General features: G+C 37.3%; 1 protein-coding gene across 1 annotated transcript; it reads left to right on the forward strand.

Annotated features, from left to right (window-relative positions):
- Positions 1-16,248, forward strand: LOC147003544 (sulfotransferase 2A2-like). Its single transcript, XM_085842480.1, has 5 exons — positions 1-83; positions 7,440-7,549; positions 7,765-7,859; positions 10,311-10,488; positions 16,095-16,248. Exons 1-5 carry the CDS (start codon positions 1-3, stop codon positions 16,205-16,207), a joined length of 579 nt encoding a protein of 192 aa, XP_085698606.1. The 3' UTR covers positions 16,208-16,248.
- The last annotated feature ends 889 nt before the right edge of the window (positions 16,249-17,137 follow it).

Below are 17,137 nucleotides of genomic sequence, written 5' to 3' on the forward strand. Positions count from 1 at the left end.
ATGATGTACACGGCCCTGGGACCCGTTGGCTACATGAACATGGGCATGTCCAAACAGTCTCCCAGTGGATCCTACATGAGAAGGTAGACAGCCTGTCAGCCCACCCAGCCCACTGGGCCCCACTATTGGATTGATCTGCACAAATACCTTTGAAGAGTACGATTTCAAAACCAGCATTGGTGTGAGTATAAAACATTTGTTGGCACCATTTATTCAAAAAAAAAAAAAAAAGCTATATGCAGCAGAATGCCTTATACAAGTCGTTTTTCTTTTTTCCTTTTTTTTTCTTTTTTGATACCTTTATTTCTGTTACTTTTATATAAAATTCTTTGCAAAGGAAGGCCTCTCTTAGGACTCTAGTTGGCAGTAGCCACACATCTTGCCTGTTTCCATTAAACAGTGTGCATACAAGCCCCTTCCCAAATCACCTGTTTTAATACTGAACCTCCAGCTTTTCTTCTTCCTTGTCTACTCCATGGAAATGCCTTTAGCATTTCAATTACTGTATATTTTGTTTAAGGTGACCCTTCAGTATGCCACTAATTTCTTTGATGGTGACAGTGCATTTTGTAGTACTGTACAAGTGTTGTGCTAACGGTAAGCCACTTCTTAAGTTTTTTTTTTTTAGTTTTTTGTTTTTTTTTTTTTTTGCCTTGATTAGGGTACCCTAATTTGAGGTTTTAAAAAAGACTCTATTTTTGTTAGTTATAAAACTGTAAAGAGCGATCACAGCTATTCCCGTCTGGTTAGTGAAGGGGGTTTATTGCTAAATGTTTGGTGTAAAGTTGAGAAGACTATTTTCCATTTTGGTGGCAGGCTCCTATGGGGAGAGGCAGCTTTCTGTTTTATAAATGCACACTTCTATTTATTAAATGAAGCATGTCTCAGTGTTTATCTGTCAGGTTTTGAAGCATTTCATATATGTCCAAATACTTGGCAAGATTTTTTTTTTAATCATGAATTTGGTGTAAAGTTGCTATTTTATGGAAATGCCTCTTTACGTTTTCATTTCATCTGTAGATTTTTCATTTTTTTCTTTTTAATATTTTTATTACATATTTTCCTCAATTACATTTCCAATGCTATCCCAAGAGTCCGCCATACCGCCCCCCACTTCCCTACACACACATTCCCATTCTTTTGGCCCTGGCATTCCCCTATATTGGGGCATATAAAGTTTGCAAGTCCAATGGGCCTCTCTTTCCAGTGATGGCCGACTAGGCCATCTTTCGATACATATGCAGCTAGAGACAAGAGCTCCGGGGTACTGGTTAGTTCATCATGTTGTTCCAACTATAGGGTTGCAGATCCCTTTAGCTCCTTGGGTACTTTCTCTACCTTCTCCATTGGGAGCCCTGTGATACATCAATAGCTGACTGTGAGCATTCACTCCTGTGTTTGCTAGACCCCGGCATAGTCTCACAAGAGACAGCTATATTTGGGTCCTTTCAGCAAAATATTGCTAGTGTATGCAATGGTGTCAGCGTTTGGAAGCTGATTACGGGATGGATCCCTGGATATGGCAGTCTCTAGATGGTCCATCCTTTCATCACAGCTCGAAACTTTGTCTCTGTAACTCCTTCCATGGGTGTTTTGTTCCCAATTCTAAGAAGGGGCATATTGTCCACATTTTGGTCTTCATTCTTCTTGAGTTTCATGCGTTTAGCAAATTGTATCTTATATCTTGGGTATCCTAAGTTTTGGGCTAATATCCACTTATCAGTGAATACATATTGTGTGAGTTCCTTTGTGATTGTGTTACCTCACTCAAGATGATAATTTTTTAAAGAAAAATAGAAAAGTAGCTTGTGAATAGCACAAAGTAAGCTTACAAATTTCAAGTAAAAAAGCAGAAAACTTATTTGTGTCTGTTTCCCTTGCTTCCTTTTGTAGCCTTTGCACCTGGACAGATGGCAGTAAGGGCTAAGCAGAACAGGTGTGCACGACCTTTTATAAAGTAGGAGCCAGCAGAACTCTTGTATTTACCTGTTTTCTTTTTATTCAGTTACTTCAAAAAAAAAAAAAAAAAAGAAGGTAAACACCCTACCCCCAAAAGCTCTACATTTTAATATAAAATAAATTATGATGAGCCATTTTTAAAAAAGAGAGAAAGTCCATTTTATTTGATATTAGAGTGGCTACTCCAGCTTGGTTCTTGGGACCATTTGCTTGGAAAATTGTTTTCCAGCCTTTTACTCTGAGGTAGTTAGTGTCTTCCTTTATGCCTTAGGTGGATTTTCTGTATGCAGCAAAAAGTGGGTTCCTGTTTACATAACCAGTCTGTTATTGTATGTCTTTTTATTGGGGAATTCAGTCTATTGATATTAAGAAATATTAAGGAAAAGTTGTTATTTCTCCCTGTTATGTTTATTTTTAGATTTGGAATTCTGTTCATGTGGCTATGTTTTCAGGTTTGTTGAAAGATTACTTTCTTGCTTTTTCTCGAGCGTAGTTTCCCTCATTGTGTTGAAGCTTTCCCTTTATTATCCTTTGAAGGGCTGGGTTTGTGGAAAGATATTGTGTGAATTTGGTTTTGCCATGGGATACCTTAATTTCTCCATCTATAGTAATTGAGACTTTTCTTGGATATAGTAGCCTGAGCTGGCATTTGTGATCACTGTGGGTCTGTATGACATTTTCCCTGGATCTTCTGGCTTCTGTAATCTGTGGGGAGAAGTCAGGTGAAATTCTGATAGGTTTGCCTTCATATGTTCTTGACTTTTTCCCTTTACTGATTTTATTTGGTGGTTTGATTATTATAGGATGGGAGGAATTCCTTTTCTGGTCCAAACTATTTGGAGATCTGTAGACTTCTTGTATATTCATGGGGATCTCTTTCTTTAGGTTGGGGAAGTTTTCTTCTATAAATTTGTTGAGGGCATTTACTGGCCCTTTAGGTTGAAAATCTTTCTTCTTGTCTATACCTATTACCATTAGATTTGGTCTTCTCACTGTGTCCTGGATTTCCTGAATGCTTTGGGTTAGGATCTTTTTGCATTTTCCATTTTATTTGATTATTGTGTCAATGTTTTCTAAGGTATCTTTGCACCTGAGAGTCTCTCTTCTATCTCTTGTATTCTGTAGGTTACCCTTGCATCAATGACTCCTGACTTCTTTTCTAGGTTTTCTATTTTCAGAGTGGTCTCCCTTTGTGAATTCTTTATTGTTTCTACTTCCATTTGTAGATCCTGGATGGTTTTGTTCAATTCTTTCACCTGATTGGATGTGTTCTTCTGTGTTTCTTTAAAAGAGTTATTTATTTCCATCTTATAGTCCTCCATCATTATCAAAAGAAGTGACATTAGATCCATATCTTGTGTGATGCTGTATCCAGGACTTGCTATGGTGGGACAGTTTGGTTCTGATGATGCCAAGTAGCCTTGGTTTCTGTTGCTTCTATTCTTACACTTGTCTCCTGTTATCCGATTATCTCAAGTGCTTGCTGCCCTCAATATGTCTGATTGGAGCCTGTCCTTCCTGTAATCCCAGTTGATTCAGAACTCCTCAGAGTCCAGCTTTCTCTATGATCCTATGATTCCAGGATCCTATGAACCTGATTTTCTGGATGTGTCAGAGTTCTTGGCAGTCAAGCTTCCTCTGAAACACTAAAATCCAGTTGTGACCACGCTCCTGGGTACTGGGATACTCAAATCCTAAGATTGCCGGTGTGTTAGAGAAACTGCAATCGGAATCTCCTCTGGGGACCATGGGACATTGTGTTCGAAACCAAGGTAGACCAGCACTGATCTGAAGGAACCTGAGCTGCTGGTCAGGCAGGAGTCCTGTGTCCTTGCTTTTGCTGGCACAGGCCATCATGATTGTTTTAGAACAGATGTTACACTCTACTCACCAGGGATCCTAAGATCCTGTGCATGCAAGGGCACCAACAGAGTGTAGAATCCTCTGGGGACAGTGGACTGTCTGCTGAGTTCACACACATGGTGGCCTGGAGCAGGCACTGACCTGAAGAGGTGATATATTATTTTAAAATGTGATATACTTATATATTTGGAATTATTTGAAATTTATATTGAGAATAAGGTATGTATTTTCAGTATTGCTGTAGACAAGCATCAATATAAGATTTTTCAGTTGATTGTGGTTTTATATCCAGTAACTTTTAGAGTACTCATTTTTATTGTTATATTATTTTATAAATTTTACAAAATATGATAAAAATCCTGAAAAATATGGCAGGTATTGAAGGGGGTTCTCTGGGAAGAATTGGGGAACCAAAGGAGAAGAAGAATGTGATGTAATTGTATGTACTCAAAATATGTTTTTAAATGTTAAAATATGTTTTAAATGTTAAATGTTAATTTCTGATAAATTGAAATTATCTTTTCTCATCATAGTGCAATAAAACTTAAATTAAAAAATAAAAAGTCACATTAATAAGTTCTTATAATTGTAAGTTGACTATCAATGCCTGTCATTTTGATGATTTTGCTAAGGTACACAAGGTGTTCTCCTATTTCCTGTTTAATGATTGGTCTAGTTTGGTTTATGTTTTTTCTGATAAAATAGTCTTTCCAGAAGCAACTTAAGAGCAGAAAGAGTTTATCTGACTTACACTTTCAGGTGAAAAATTTATCAAAGGAGAAATCAAGGGAGGATCTTAAGAAAGAGCTGAAGTGAAAACAGTTTACAAATCAGCCTACTAATTTTCTCAATGTCTCACTCTCAGTTTTTTCATTCAGACCAGGTCAACAGGTTTATGCTCTTTGCGCTACCACATCATTGGTCAATAAAGACAATCACTCAAATACACATTCATAGGCAAATTTCATGGGGACAATCTCTAAACTGAGAGTCTAAGGTGACACAGGGATGTGTATGGTTGACTGCTGAAACTAACTCATGTGGATGGGGTTTTAAGATAAAATCGTTTTTCTCAAGTAGAACAGGCTTGGTGGCCATTAATTCATTTCATATGCTTTTCAACCTGAAAAAATGTTGAACATCCTTAATCATCAGGGAAATACAAATCAAGACAACCCTGATTCCACCTCACACCAGACAGAATGGCTAAGATCAAAAATTCATGTGACAGCAGATGCTGGCGAGGATGTGGAGAAAGAGGAACACTCCTCCATTGTTGGTGGGATTGCAAACTTGTACAACCACTCTGGAAATCAGTCTGGCTGTTCCTCAGAAAATTGGACATAGTACTACTGGAGGAACCAGCAATGCCACTTTTGGGCATATATCTAGAAGATGTTCCAACTGGTAATAAGAATACAAGCTCCACTATGTTCATAGCAGCCTTATTTATCATAGCCAGAAAATGGAAAGAATCCATATGTCCCTCAACAGAGGAATGGATATAGAAATTGTGGTATATTTACAAAATGAAAAACTACTCAGCTATTAAAACAATAAACTTATGAAATTCCTAGGCAAATGGATGGATCTGGAGGGTATTATCCTGAGTGAGGTAACCCAATCACAAGATAACTCACATGATATGCACACACTGATAAGTGGATATTAGACCAGAAACATAGAATACCCAAGATATAATTTGCAAAACACATGAAACTCAAGAAGAACTAAGACCAAAGTGTGAACACTTTGCCCCTTCAGAATTGGGAACAAAACACCCATCGAATGACTTATAGAGACAAAGTTTGGAGCTGAGAGGAAAGGATGGAACATCCAGAGACTGCACCATGCATACATCCCATAATAAGCCACCAAACGCAGACTCTATAGCATAGGCTAGCAAGATTTTGCTAAAAAGACCCTGATATAGCTGTCTCTTGTGAGCCTATGCCAGTGCCTGCAAACACAGAAGTTAATGCTCACAGTCATCTATTGGATTGAACACAGGGCCCCAAATGGAGGAGCTAGAAAAAGTCCACAAAGAGCTGAAGGGGTCTGCAATCCTATAGGTGGAACTATAATAGGAACTAACCAGTACCCCAGAAATTCGTGTTTCCAGCTGCATATGTCCAATGTTTTGACTTGATTTATTTTTCAATATTTTTGTGTTTTTATACATAATATTTCTATTCTTTAAAAAATTAAAAATGAATATGTTATATCACATTCTACCAGATTTACCAGTATGCATTCCAACACACTATACAGTCCATAATATGTCCATAGCAGAACTTAATTTTTTTTCAAAACAGTACAACCCACTACTGATAATTTGTGGTACTCATATGTGCATGGATGTAGGGTCATCCATGTGGGCACTAGAAACATAAAAGTGGCCCTATATGAAAAGGGTGTGGAAGTCTTTCTCATCTAGTAGCCATCAACTGCAAATAGATCTTCAGTGAGGAGTGAGGATTCAGGACACCCTCTCCCATGCATCCTGGAATATTGATCGGCTTTATGTTATGCAGTTTTGCTATAGGCAACCATTGGTGATATGAGCACATTTGCATAACAGCTAATTCATGTTCAAAGGACAATATTTACAGAGGAATATTTCAAATCACTCCACCACATTCTCTAGTTTTTACTTTCTACTTCCTGTCCCATGGTATTTCCTGAGTATTTGGTACATCAATGACTGAGCACTCACAATTAGGCTGCACATTTTGATCACTTCTGAGTCTACATTATCCAGAGCCAGTTGCAAAATTAATCTCTAACAAAGATATAGAACAGCACAATTCCACAGGTATAAATACAAATATTTAGACGGTAGTTTGACAATATGACCATTTAGTTAAATGACAGTAGGAACCCTAGTTTGGAACCATGACATCATCAACAATGGGTTCATGACCAGGATTATAGTACCAGGCATGAATTCCATCTCAAGGATCAAGGCTCAAATCTAATCAGACATCATTTATGTAACCCCATAACAATTGTGTCATTATTGCAACACAAGACACTTTCGGACTGGTACATCTATATTGTAGCATGTGAGTTCAGCTCAGGATAAGAGCATTATGTGGAAAATCAGGGGCTGAAAATTGAAAACTGAGAAATGGAAATGATACCCCTATATACTCCCAAAAGGAACTGTAGACATAGGTATGCTGAGTTGAGGGAATCTGTTAAAATTCCTCTGTCTCTTGTCTTCCCCACTTGGCAGTGCCTTATGTAGTTCTCATAATCAACAGATCTGCATCCAAACATATGCTAAGATAATTCTAAAACCTCACATTCTCTCTCTCTCTCTCTCTCTCTCTCTCTCTCTCTCTCTCTCTCTCTCTCTCTCTCTCTCTCTCTCTCTCTCTCTCCCTACCCCTTACACACACACACACACACACACCATAAAGGTGCCTTATCCCCTTACCTAACTTTGTTGATGTGATTATTAATGATGTCATATAGCTTTGTTTTATACATCTATTAGATTTCTGCCAGTAGGTTGCTGTATAAATTGGAATGTTTCTTTCCAACACCATATAAAATACTGTTCTCCCATCTCTGTTTTCAAATCTTTCTGTTGTCTTCATATACCTCACTAGGTACTTACAGAAATCACCTCTGGATTTCTGTATTGGTGTGATAGGTTTCCTCCAGCACACACCTCTGACCTTGCACCTTGGCAGTAGAATATCTCCTCATGGCATCAATGGTAAATCTTAGTGGTAATGAGTTTGATAATGAACTTGATTTTATCAGTTCTCTATTTGTGTATCAACCTCAAATATCATGTTTAATGCTATAAATACAGACTAGTTAGATTTTTCTTAGAGAAGCTTTCTGCTGCTGCTTTCAGAAAATGAAGAAAGTCAAGCAGACCCTTTGTTAGTGCTTTGTAACTGACACTCCACTTCTCCCTGCACACAGTCTTATTTGGATCATGGTTTGAGCATGTCCGTGACTGGCTATCCATGAGAGAATGGGACAACTTCTTGGTACTATACTATGAAGACTTGAAAAAGGTGAGCTTACAGTTATCACTCAGTTAAGAATGAGAACCCATTACAACAACAATAACAACAACAACAAAAGATGAATATTGGTCATAGGATCTAGAAAAGCAGAGAGAAAGCCAAAAATCTGCTCTCAGCCTACCTGCTTCCCTGAAGGAATGAAGAAAAATAATTTTTAATAAAAAGTAAAAATGCAACCAGACAAAAACTGAAAGATGAAATTATTCAAAAACAAATTTGACCTCATAGAGTTTTCTCTCAGGAAATAGGAGGGAGGAACCTGGGAGAGAATGTATATGGGGGAACTGGGATGGAGAGGTGAACCTGATCTAGTATTGTGTGAAGGAAAAGGACTGAAACTCTGATGGCCAGCAGTAAGAATGGAAACAGGCATCCTCTAAAATTAGGATGTTTAGGGGACCCTCCAGAATTTACCAGAGACCTGGTAAGTTAAAGACTCTCAGGACTCAAAGAGAGACACCTTAGATGAATTTCCATGCATTAGGAAGAATGATGTTATAGACCCTACCTGCACTTCCATCAGGAAGACAGGGCATCAAATGAGGGAGAGTGGGACCATCCCACAGTCATAACTCTGACCCATAATTGTTCCTGTCTGAAAGAATGACAGGGTTGGAAATGGAGAGGAACCTGAGGAAAAGAAGGTCCAGCAAAAGACCCAAAGTGGTGTCTAGCTCAAGGGGAGGTCACAAGGCCTGACACTATTCCTGAGTCTCTGGATAGTTTGCAAAAAGGGACCTATCATAAATGGCCTCTGAAAGCATCAGCAAGCAGCTGAAAGAATCAGAGGCAGATGTTTGTACCCTGCCAATGGACAAAAGCAGCTGATCCTTGTTTTTGAATTAGAGTAGGCTGAAGGTAGCTGAGGAGAAGGGTGATCCTTTAAGATGACCAAGAATCTCAATTAATCTGGACCTCTGAGATCTTTCAAAAGGTGGACCACCAAACAGACAGCATACACCAGCTAATATGAGGCCTCCAACACATATACAGTAGAGAACTTTTGGTCAGTGTTCATTCAGAGATGATGCACATAACCCTTGGGAGACTGGAGGACACAGGGAGATTAGAAGTCAGCTGGTTTGGGGAGGACATCCCCATAGAGACAGAATGGTGGGGAGGAGATATGTGCTGTTGTTGAACAGTCATAGGGTGGATCGGCTTTGGGGAAATAACATATAGAGTGTACAAAATAAATTAATTTTACAATTAAAAAAGTTTCATCACACTCTTTTTCCATATGTAGAATCTTTTACTTAATCATCATTAAGTTCACTTTTCCCAAGAAAGGATCACTACCCAGCTGTCTGCTACACACTACTACACAGTCTAATAAGTCTTCTATCTGACCATTAACACATTCTTTTCAGTTATTGTCATGATTGTTTACATACATATGAAATATTAAGCAGAATACTAATAAATATGCAAAAAATGTTTTAAACCAAGAAAACCTCATGTCCCCATGGGGAAGGCTAGGATTAAAAGCACAATTTTTGATGTTCTAAGATTTTACCTTGTAATGACTATATCAGAAGATTAAATTAATTGTGGTAGTACACAGATATCATTACAACAGTTAGAGATCTGAGAGAGAAAATTTGGGAATGTGATGCCCATATAAGCTGCAACCTGAGATACTTTCTCAAAACAAAATCTCTTGGAAGTACCTTCAAAAAACAAATATTGAGAACATTTCTATGAAACTGTCCTAAAAATCTGTATTGTTTTCAGATACCTAAGCAAACACTATTATCTGGAACTAACAGTAATCTCTGCTGAGGATTTTGTGCACAAGTCTTCATTTGCCTTAATCATTGTCTAGCAGCATTTCTATAAGTTTCTTTAAACCTGCCAGGGCAGGGTAGGTATGCTTGTACATACTTTCAGTGCCAGCACTTGGAAGGAAAAAGCCAGATAGATGGATTTCTGATCTCTGTGAGCATGACATATACTAATCTCCACAGCAACTTCCAACACACAAGAAAAAATTCCATAGTGAGGCCCTGTCTTAAGAAAAAAAACTCAGTATACTGAGAGACTGTGTCAGCACACACCTGTGACCTTAGTACTATGGAGATTGACCCAGGAAGGTCTGAAATTCAAGGTCATGATCCTCTAAAAAGCAAGTTTAAATTTAACCTTGGTTCTATGAGAGCCTCTCTCTTACATTTCCTCTTCCCTAAAAAGAATACCCAGTCTCTGTCTTTTAGAGAGCAGAGATGAGCCACATTGAGAGCCCACTCAATATATAAATGTTGAGTCTGAGTCCTTCCTCCAGTTGTTCCATTTCCTTTATTGCCTAATTCCTATCAAGCTCTCTCATTTGATGATGACCTTTTCACAACATTTTGATCATCCCCATCTACAGATCACATGTTTGAATCTTTTCTCTCAGTGCTCTCTGTTGATTGCCCTCATTTCACTTTCTTCTTTTAGGATACAAAGGAAACCATAAAGAAGATCTGTGACTTCCTAGGGAAAAATTTAGGGCCAGATGAGCTGGATCTCGTCCTCAAATACAGCTCCTTCCAAGCCATGAAAGAAAACAACATGTCCAATTATAGTCTCGTTAAGGACGATTGGGTTCCCAATGGCTTCAAGCTCATGAGAAAAGGTAAAGACATCATCTAGCTTCAGAATATGTCAGAACAAGTGAAGGGCTTGTTGTGCCAATGAAGCTCTAAGTAGTTGTTGGGAATGTACTGAAAGTCACTGCTCATCACCGATAGCTTCTCACAGACATTACAGGGAAGGTTTTTGTGGAGAAGATGTGGATTTAAGACACTCTGCAAAGTTGATTTATTCTGGTAGATGAACTTGGGATTGGAGATGGTCATGTCTAATAACTTCAATGAAGAAAATGGGAAAGTAGTCAGTATTCTATGAGGCATTGTAAAGTTTCCTGTATCACATTCCTCATTTCTAAAATATAAAAAGTGTAATGCAGTAGACCAAAGATATATCTAAGATGATAAGCATAGAACTGCAAAAATTACATTAACTGCTGGAAAAGATGTTGAACAGGTCAAGATTGCTGCCAACTGTAAGCCAAGATTATACTCCTATAGGAGTAAAAAAAAAATCTCTAATGTTAAAATCTGATGTAATTTGCCAACCTGTGTTTAGATTGCTTTAGGGTCATGACCCCTCTCTTCTTTGGAATTCTCTTTCCTGAACGGGGAATTTCAATGCTCTCTATTTATTTGCCAACTCCTCTCTATGATGGGAGCAGATTGTTTCTGTGTGTGGTGTCATAGCTGTACAGTTCTGGAGTGACTTTGCCAGAATGAATCAGACCTTGAACCTCACCCAGACCTAATTAGATAATGATAGGTGAGATGGAACTTAGAGTAGAAGAAAGAAGGTGTCAGTCATCAGATATTTAACACTGAATAAAAACATGGGTATAAATGAATGAAGTATAAATTATGAGTTTAATTTTCTTTATCCATAATTTAAATATTTCAGCCTTTAACTTCAATCGACAGTTTTGGAGTCTGAAATTTGGATACTAACAATATATGTTAGTATCTTTTCTTTATACATAATTGAAATATTTCAGCATTTGCCTTCCGTTGACAGCTTTGGAGTGTGAAATTTGGAAATGAACAATATAAGGATATAAGGAGTTTTCAAATAAAACATGAAGTCAAAGTAGATACCAGATTGTATTTAGTCCAGGACTAGTACTATCCAAATAATGGGAAATTTTGACTGAGATGTAAACATAAAGATATGTCACCACTAACTAAAAGATAATGGAAATCTATACACTAAAGTTCAAGGCATGTGGAAAAATAAACTTTTCTTTCCAGCTGCCATCACACTACTGTACTCCTGACTCTGTGGAGACATACTGCACTAGAAAAATGGTCTCACCTAAGCAAAGTGGTCTGTTTCTGGATTTTCTATAATGAATGAGAATTTGGCAGTGTTAAAACATTGTAAGAAAATAAGTCTGTTATTACATACCTAAAGGAATGAAGTAGCTCTGTTAAGAGCAAAGGGATAAGGAAACTGACAAGCAAAAGCATTAGCAGAGACAAATCAGAGCAGATGGAATAGAATTTAAGACAAAATTCCATGAAGACAACTGTTGTTTTTGCTTTGCCAGGAAGATTCTTTTAGGATGAGACCATACTTGGTTTTATTCTCTTCCAAATACAAATACTATTTGCCATGCAGCACAGATGACAGCAGAAATACATACATACATACAGTAATTATAATATAGTTCTGCCAAAATACTTGATAAGACTTCATTAGTCTTTAGAAATTTAATTATCCTAGTGATTATATGTAGCATATGTTTTTTGTTGTTGTTTGTTGTTGTTGTTTTGTTTTTTTGTTTTTTTGTTTTTTGTTTTTTTTTTGCATTTGAAGATAGCTTTTATTTGGGGGGATTATTTTTCTTATACTAGTGTGACACCAATATCCTTTAAGCCAGGTAATTCTGGAAACCAGGTCACTGATGAGGGACACAAAATACATTACCCACTTGCTTCACTAATTCATTATAGAGAATGATGAAATGGATATGTCTGGAAATAACTTTGAAAGAAAAATGTATGTAAAGATTATATTTGTCTTCTCAATTTCTCTATCAGATTGGTGCCAGTTTTGAATCATCAAAATATGTGCAAATCTAAGATAATGCTAAAACACACTCCATTATTTACCATTAGGCAACTTAATTCCCTATATCATAAAGCGTTAAAAAGCTGTAGTAAGTGTTAGACTTGCCTGAGCCATGAGGAATTCACTAGACCTATTTTCCAAAAATCCTTTAATTGTTCTTATCTTAAGACACAAGAAATTACCTTTTATTGCCTCTGCAGAGCTGCTTTGTAACCTTTATCCCAGAGACTCAATCATTCAAGTTGTTGAGATGCATCTGGTTTTAATCTCCAAGCAATGATTTTCCATGTACAATTGTAGTCATTATAATTCAATATTTAGGCTCTGCAGGAAATGCAAACTAGAGAGATATTTAGCTACTCTTTGGGTGACAAGACTTTATAAAGACAATGCCACAATCTAGATATGTATAGGAAATATATTCTGGCAAACCTCAAAATTCCCAGCACTCATTACTTCACAGTGTATTATTTAATGGACACAGTAGTTGGGCCATTGATCATTTTCACTGGTATCTTCAGAAGACCTGAATCAGAGTCAAAAGGGGAAGATGACCCAAGGACAGAAGAAGAAGCCTCCCATCTTAAGGCCATAAAGAAAATCCTACAAATGTTTGGACAGTATTCTGATGTGAGATCTGCAGCCTCCAGAACTATGAGGAAGTTCTTTTTCAACAAGAGTTATGCCACCACATGTTAGGGTTATCCTGACATCTGACACACAAAAGTTTGCGGAGATTTTTAGAAACAAGGAAAGAAAATAAAAGTGCATCAATAAGGTGCACAGAATTTGCAAATAGGTGAACTTACAACTCCATGTGTGTACCTCCAAAGATGTGGTTTCTCAGATGGACTGATTTATTCCATTGGGAATCCATATTGAATTTGTTTGAGATGTTTGAGTCTAACATCTATCTGGTTTGGCCTATCAGGATCCAGGCATGCTGTCAAAAACCATAAGATATCATGTTCTAATAAAGAAAAGAAAGAACCTGAGAGCACAATGGATATTAATAGGTACTCATCTCATTAGATGACACTTTTATATTCATATCAATTATAGTATATTATTTTAATATGCTGTATCAAGGATTTACATTTTTATGAATTCTTTATATTTTCTTTAATATAGCCCTCTGGGGAATTAAAATTAACTTATGTGATGATACAGAAAGAAAGTAATGTGATAAAGAAAAGAATGGCTTCTATTGTCATTCTTTTTGGATTCAAATACACATCCATCACTGTCGTACTGGTAACATCTCAAAGACTAATTTTTCGTCATCAGCAAAATAGGAGCACTGCCTATACCTTTCTCAGGTATGCACGAATTTATTTAACAATCCCACACTGAGTATATCCTATATGTCAGTCACTCTGTACAATGAACCACTTAGTAATTTCAGAAACACTTTCTTTCCAAATATATTTCATGCATATTCTGTGTGTATATTCAAAGCATAAATACATGGTGTAAATAACAGTGTCACAGCTAGGAAACAAAGCAAGGATGGGACCTGCTGGGTTGTAAATGGAGGAAAGATGGGAAGAGAAGGTTACAGTGTCATTAATAAAAAGACAAAGAGCAAGATGTAATTATATGAAAATTATTAGTCCTCTAGGATGACAGAAGACACAACACAGAATGAACAGTTGATTAATCTCTAAGGTTATAACTAAAGACATTCTGTAATGGAGTGGTGAAAAACAATATATGGTCAGAAGACACAGTGCTACATTGGACATGTGCTGAAATTATGCAGATCTTCATGCATCACAAAACACCATGGATGAGTGAAACAGAGTCCTTCAATGCCCTCAGCTGTGAGGGGCTGGGTTCACCATATCTAGTGAGAAAATCAAGACAGCTGAAATGCTGCTCATAACTGTGTGTATCTGCAGCACTCATGTGACCACACACACACATATAAGTAGAAACTATTTTAAGATATTGGTTAAAAGTTGCTTTAAAATTATTTACTTCTATAAGTAAATACTAAGATGTAGACAGAACAGTTGAAGTCTGTTTGAATCATTGAGATGATAAACACTTCTGAGTAGGATAGCATGATAGGAACAAGTTTGATGGGAAGCAGGAATAATCTGTGTATATATAAAAAGATCAAGCCATTGTTGCTGCTATTAGATTGTCTAGCATATAGGTTGGGAGATGAAAAGCTAGGACATAATTTAGACAGAGGGAGAAGTTTGTATATATGATTTCAGGACTTAAGAAATTTTTGGCAAGGCATGGTGGCACATGCCTTTAATCCCCTCACTTGGAAGGCAGCCTGGTCTACAAAGTGAATTCCAGGACAGCCAGAGCTATACCAAGAAACCCTGTTTCAGAGAAGAGAGAGAGAGAGAGAGAGAGAGAGAGAGAGAGAGAGAGAGAGAGAGAGAAGAGAAGAGAAGAGAAGAGAAGAGAAGAGAAGAGAAGAGAAGAGAAGAGAAGAGAAGAGAAGAGAAGAGAAGAGAAGAGAAGAGAGAAGGAAGGAAGGAAGGAAGGAAGGAAGGAAGGAAGGAAGGAAGGAAGGAAAGAAAGAAAGAAAGAAAGAAGGAAGGAAGGAAAGAAAGAAAGAAAGAAAGAAAGAAAGAAAGAAAGAAAGAAAGAAAGAAAGAAAGAAAGAAAGAAAGAAAGAAAGGAAGAAGTTAATTTTCTACAGAAAATAGTAGTTTGATTTATTAATGCCACAGACCAGGCTCAGTCAGCCCCTTTCAACCTGTGGGAATCAAGGTTCCAACAGGTGAGCATAGACAGACACAGAGAGGAGAGAGTGTGCTGAATCTGAATGTATTGTCACAAATCAAACACTAGTCTTATATAATACAGAAAAGAAAGGAGTAGCGTGTCACAGCAGGCAAAGTACATTGAAGTATCTGACACAAAACAGAGAAATGACTTCAAAAGACTTACAGGAACTAGGTAATATTTACAGTAAAGATAAAACAGCCCTGCCTAGAGTCAGCTAATGTCAGGTAAGGACTTCACAACCTAGTCACAATTTCTTCTACTCCTTTGAGCCTTTAGAAAGCTAGCACGAGGGGGTTCTGCTCTAGCAGACCTTCTCATGAGTAATATAATACCACAACCCTTCTATATCCTAGGCCTTGGTAAATTCTTGCATATGAGTGTAACTTGGCTGTTCTTTAAAGTGTCTGTAGGGAATCTCCATTTGTCAGAAGAATTCACCAACTTGCTTCTAATATGCAATGTAGACTGCTATACCTGGTTGTAATGAAGAGTCTAAGTATACTTTGCTAAGCTTGTCCTGAGACTTCTAACTCTTATCCAGTAAATAACTTAAGAAAGCATGCAAGACCCTCCACAATATTGCAGAGAGAAATCTGGGGCATTCTAGCTATGGGAATGCCAAGGTTCCAGGAGGCTCTTTCTTTGAAACTGTGCCTCAGGACTGCTTCCAGATTTCTAAACCTGTAATGTGAGTCACTACTGGAGTGGATGTAGGATATTAATTGTGTGATCATTATCAAACGGAAGGTAAAAGCATATGATGGAAAGAACTAGTTTAGTGTTATGACCATTATAAATCCACCTATGTATCTTCTTCACATTTTACAGGCACAACTGGGGACTGGAAGAATCACTTCACAGTAGCCCAAGCTGAAGCCTTTGATAAAGTGTTCCAGGAGAAAATGGCTGGATTCCCCCCAGGGATGTTTCCATGGGAATAAGTTTTCAAAACTTTTAAATAATATATGAACACTGATGTTTATGTTCCTGTTGTTCTGTATCCTGAATACCTGGATGTGGTCATAGAATAAATCCTGTTGTGGAATTGTCAGAGTGAATTTTTAAAAACTTGTGTTACTGATACTAGTAGTAGCAACAGTGTTGCTGCTGGTGCTGTGTATACCTTTATGTTTGTAGTGCCTTCAGAGGCCAGAAGAATACATTAGTTCCAAGGGACCTGCAGTTGAATATAGCTGTAAACTTCCTGCTTTGAGTTGTAGGAACTGATCTTAGGTCCTCTACCTAAGCAATACAATACTTCTAAACTCTGTCCATCTTTGAGAGTCATCTCTTAAGCCAAGAATCATGGAATCTTGAGTCATCATATATTTGCTACTTTTATTATTGATTTGTTGTGTATTATCAACAAATTCCAATTCACTTTATAGGATTCCAGCTTTAAAACATTTTATTTTCATTTAAATAAGTCATTTATTTGTAGTTTTATTTTATTATCTTATATTATATTATATTATTTTATTTTATTATTTTAAACACTATTCCTCTAGCCTGATGCAGTTCTCGACTGTGGACAACCACATGTTTTATTATTTTAAACCCTATCCCTCTTGCCTGAAGCAGCTTTGAAAGCTGCGGACAACACCCTGATTCAAAGTTTCTAGTCCCACATATATTTTGCTGTCACACCTAAGTGGACCTAGTGCCAGGTCAGCACTATTTCAAACTTAGCCCTATTCCTATAGCACCTCCAGAAACACTTTTAAAAAATGATGTTTAAAGCCAGCGCTAGCATAAATACCTGTTTTTCACTGTGCCAGATATGATCCTCTGATTCTTCCTTCTCATGGAGCTCCACACAAGACAGCGATTCCCTCAGTGTTTCCCTGCCATTTCCATGTTTCCAGCTGGTA

Source organism: Mus caroli, unplaced genomic scaffold (assembly GCF_978045245.1).
Source record: "Mus caroli unplaced genomic scaffold, Mus_caroli_1 scaffold_8, whole genome shotgun sequence".
Classification (NCBI taxonomy): Eukaryota; Metazoa; Chordata; class Mammalia; order Rodentia; family Muridae; genus Mus; species Mus caroli.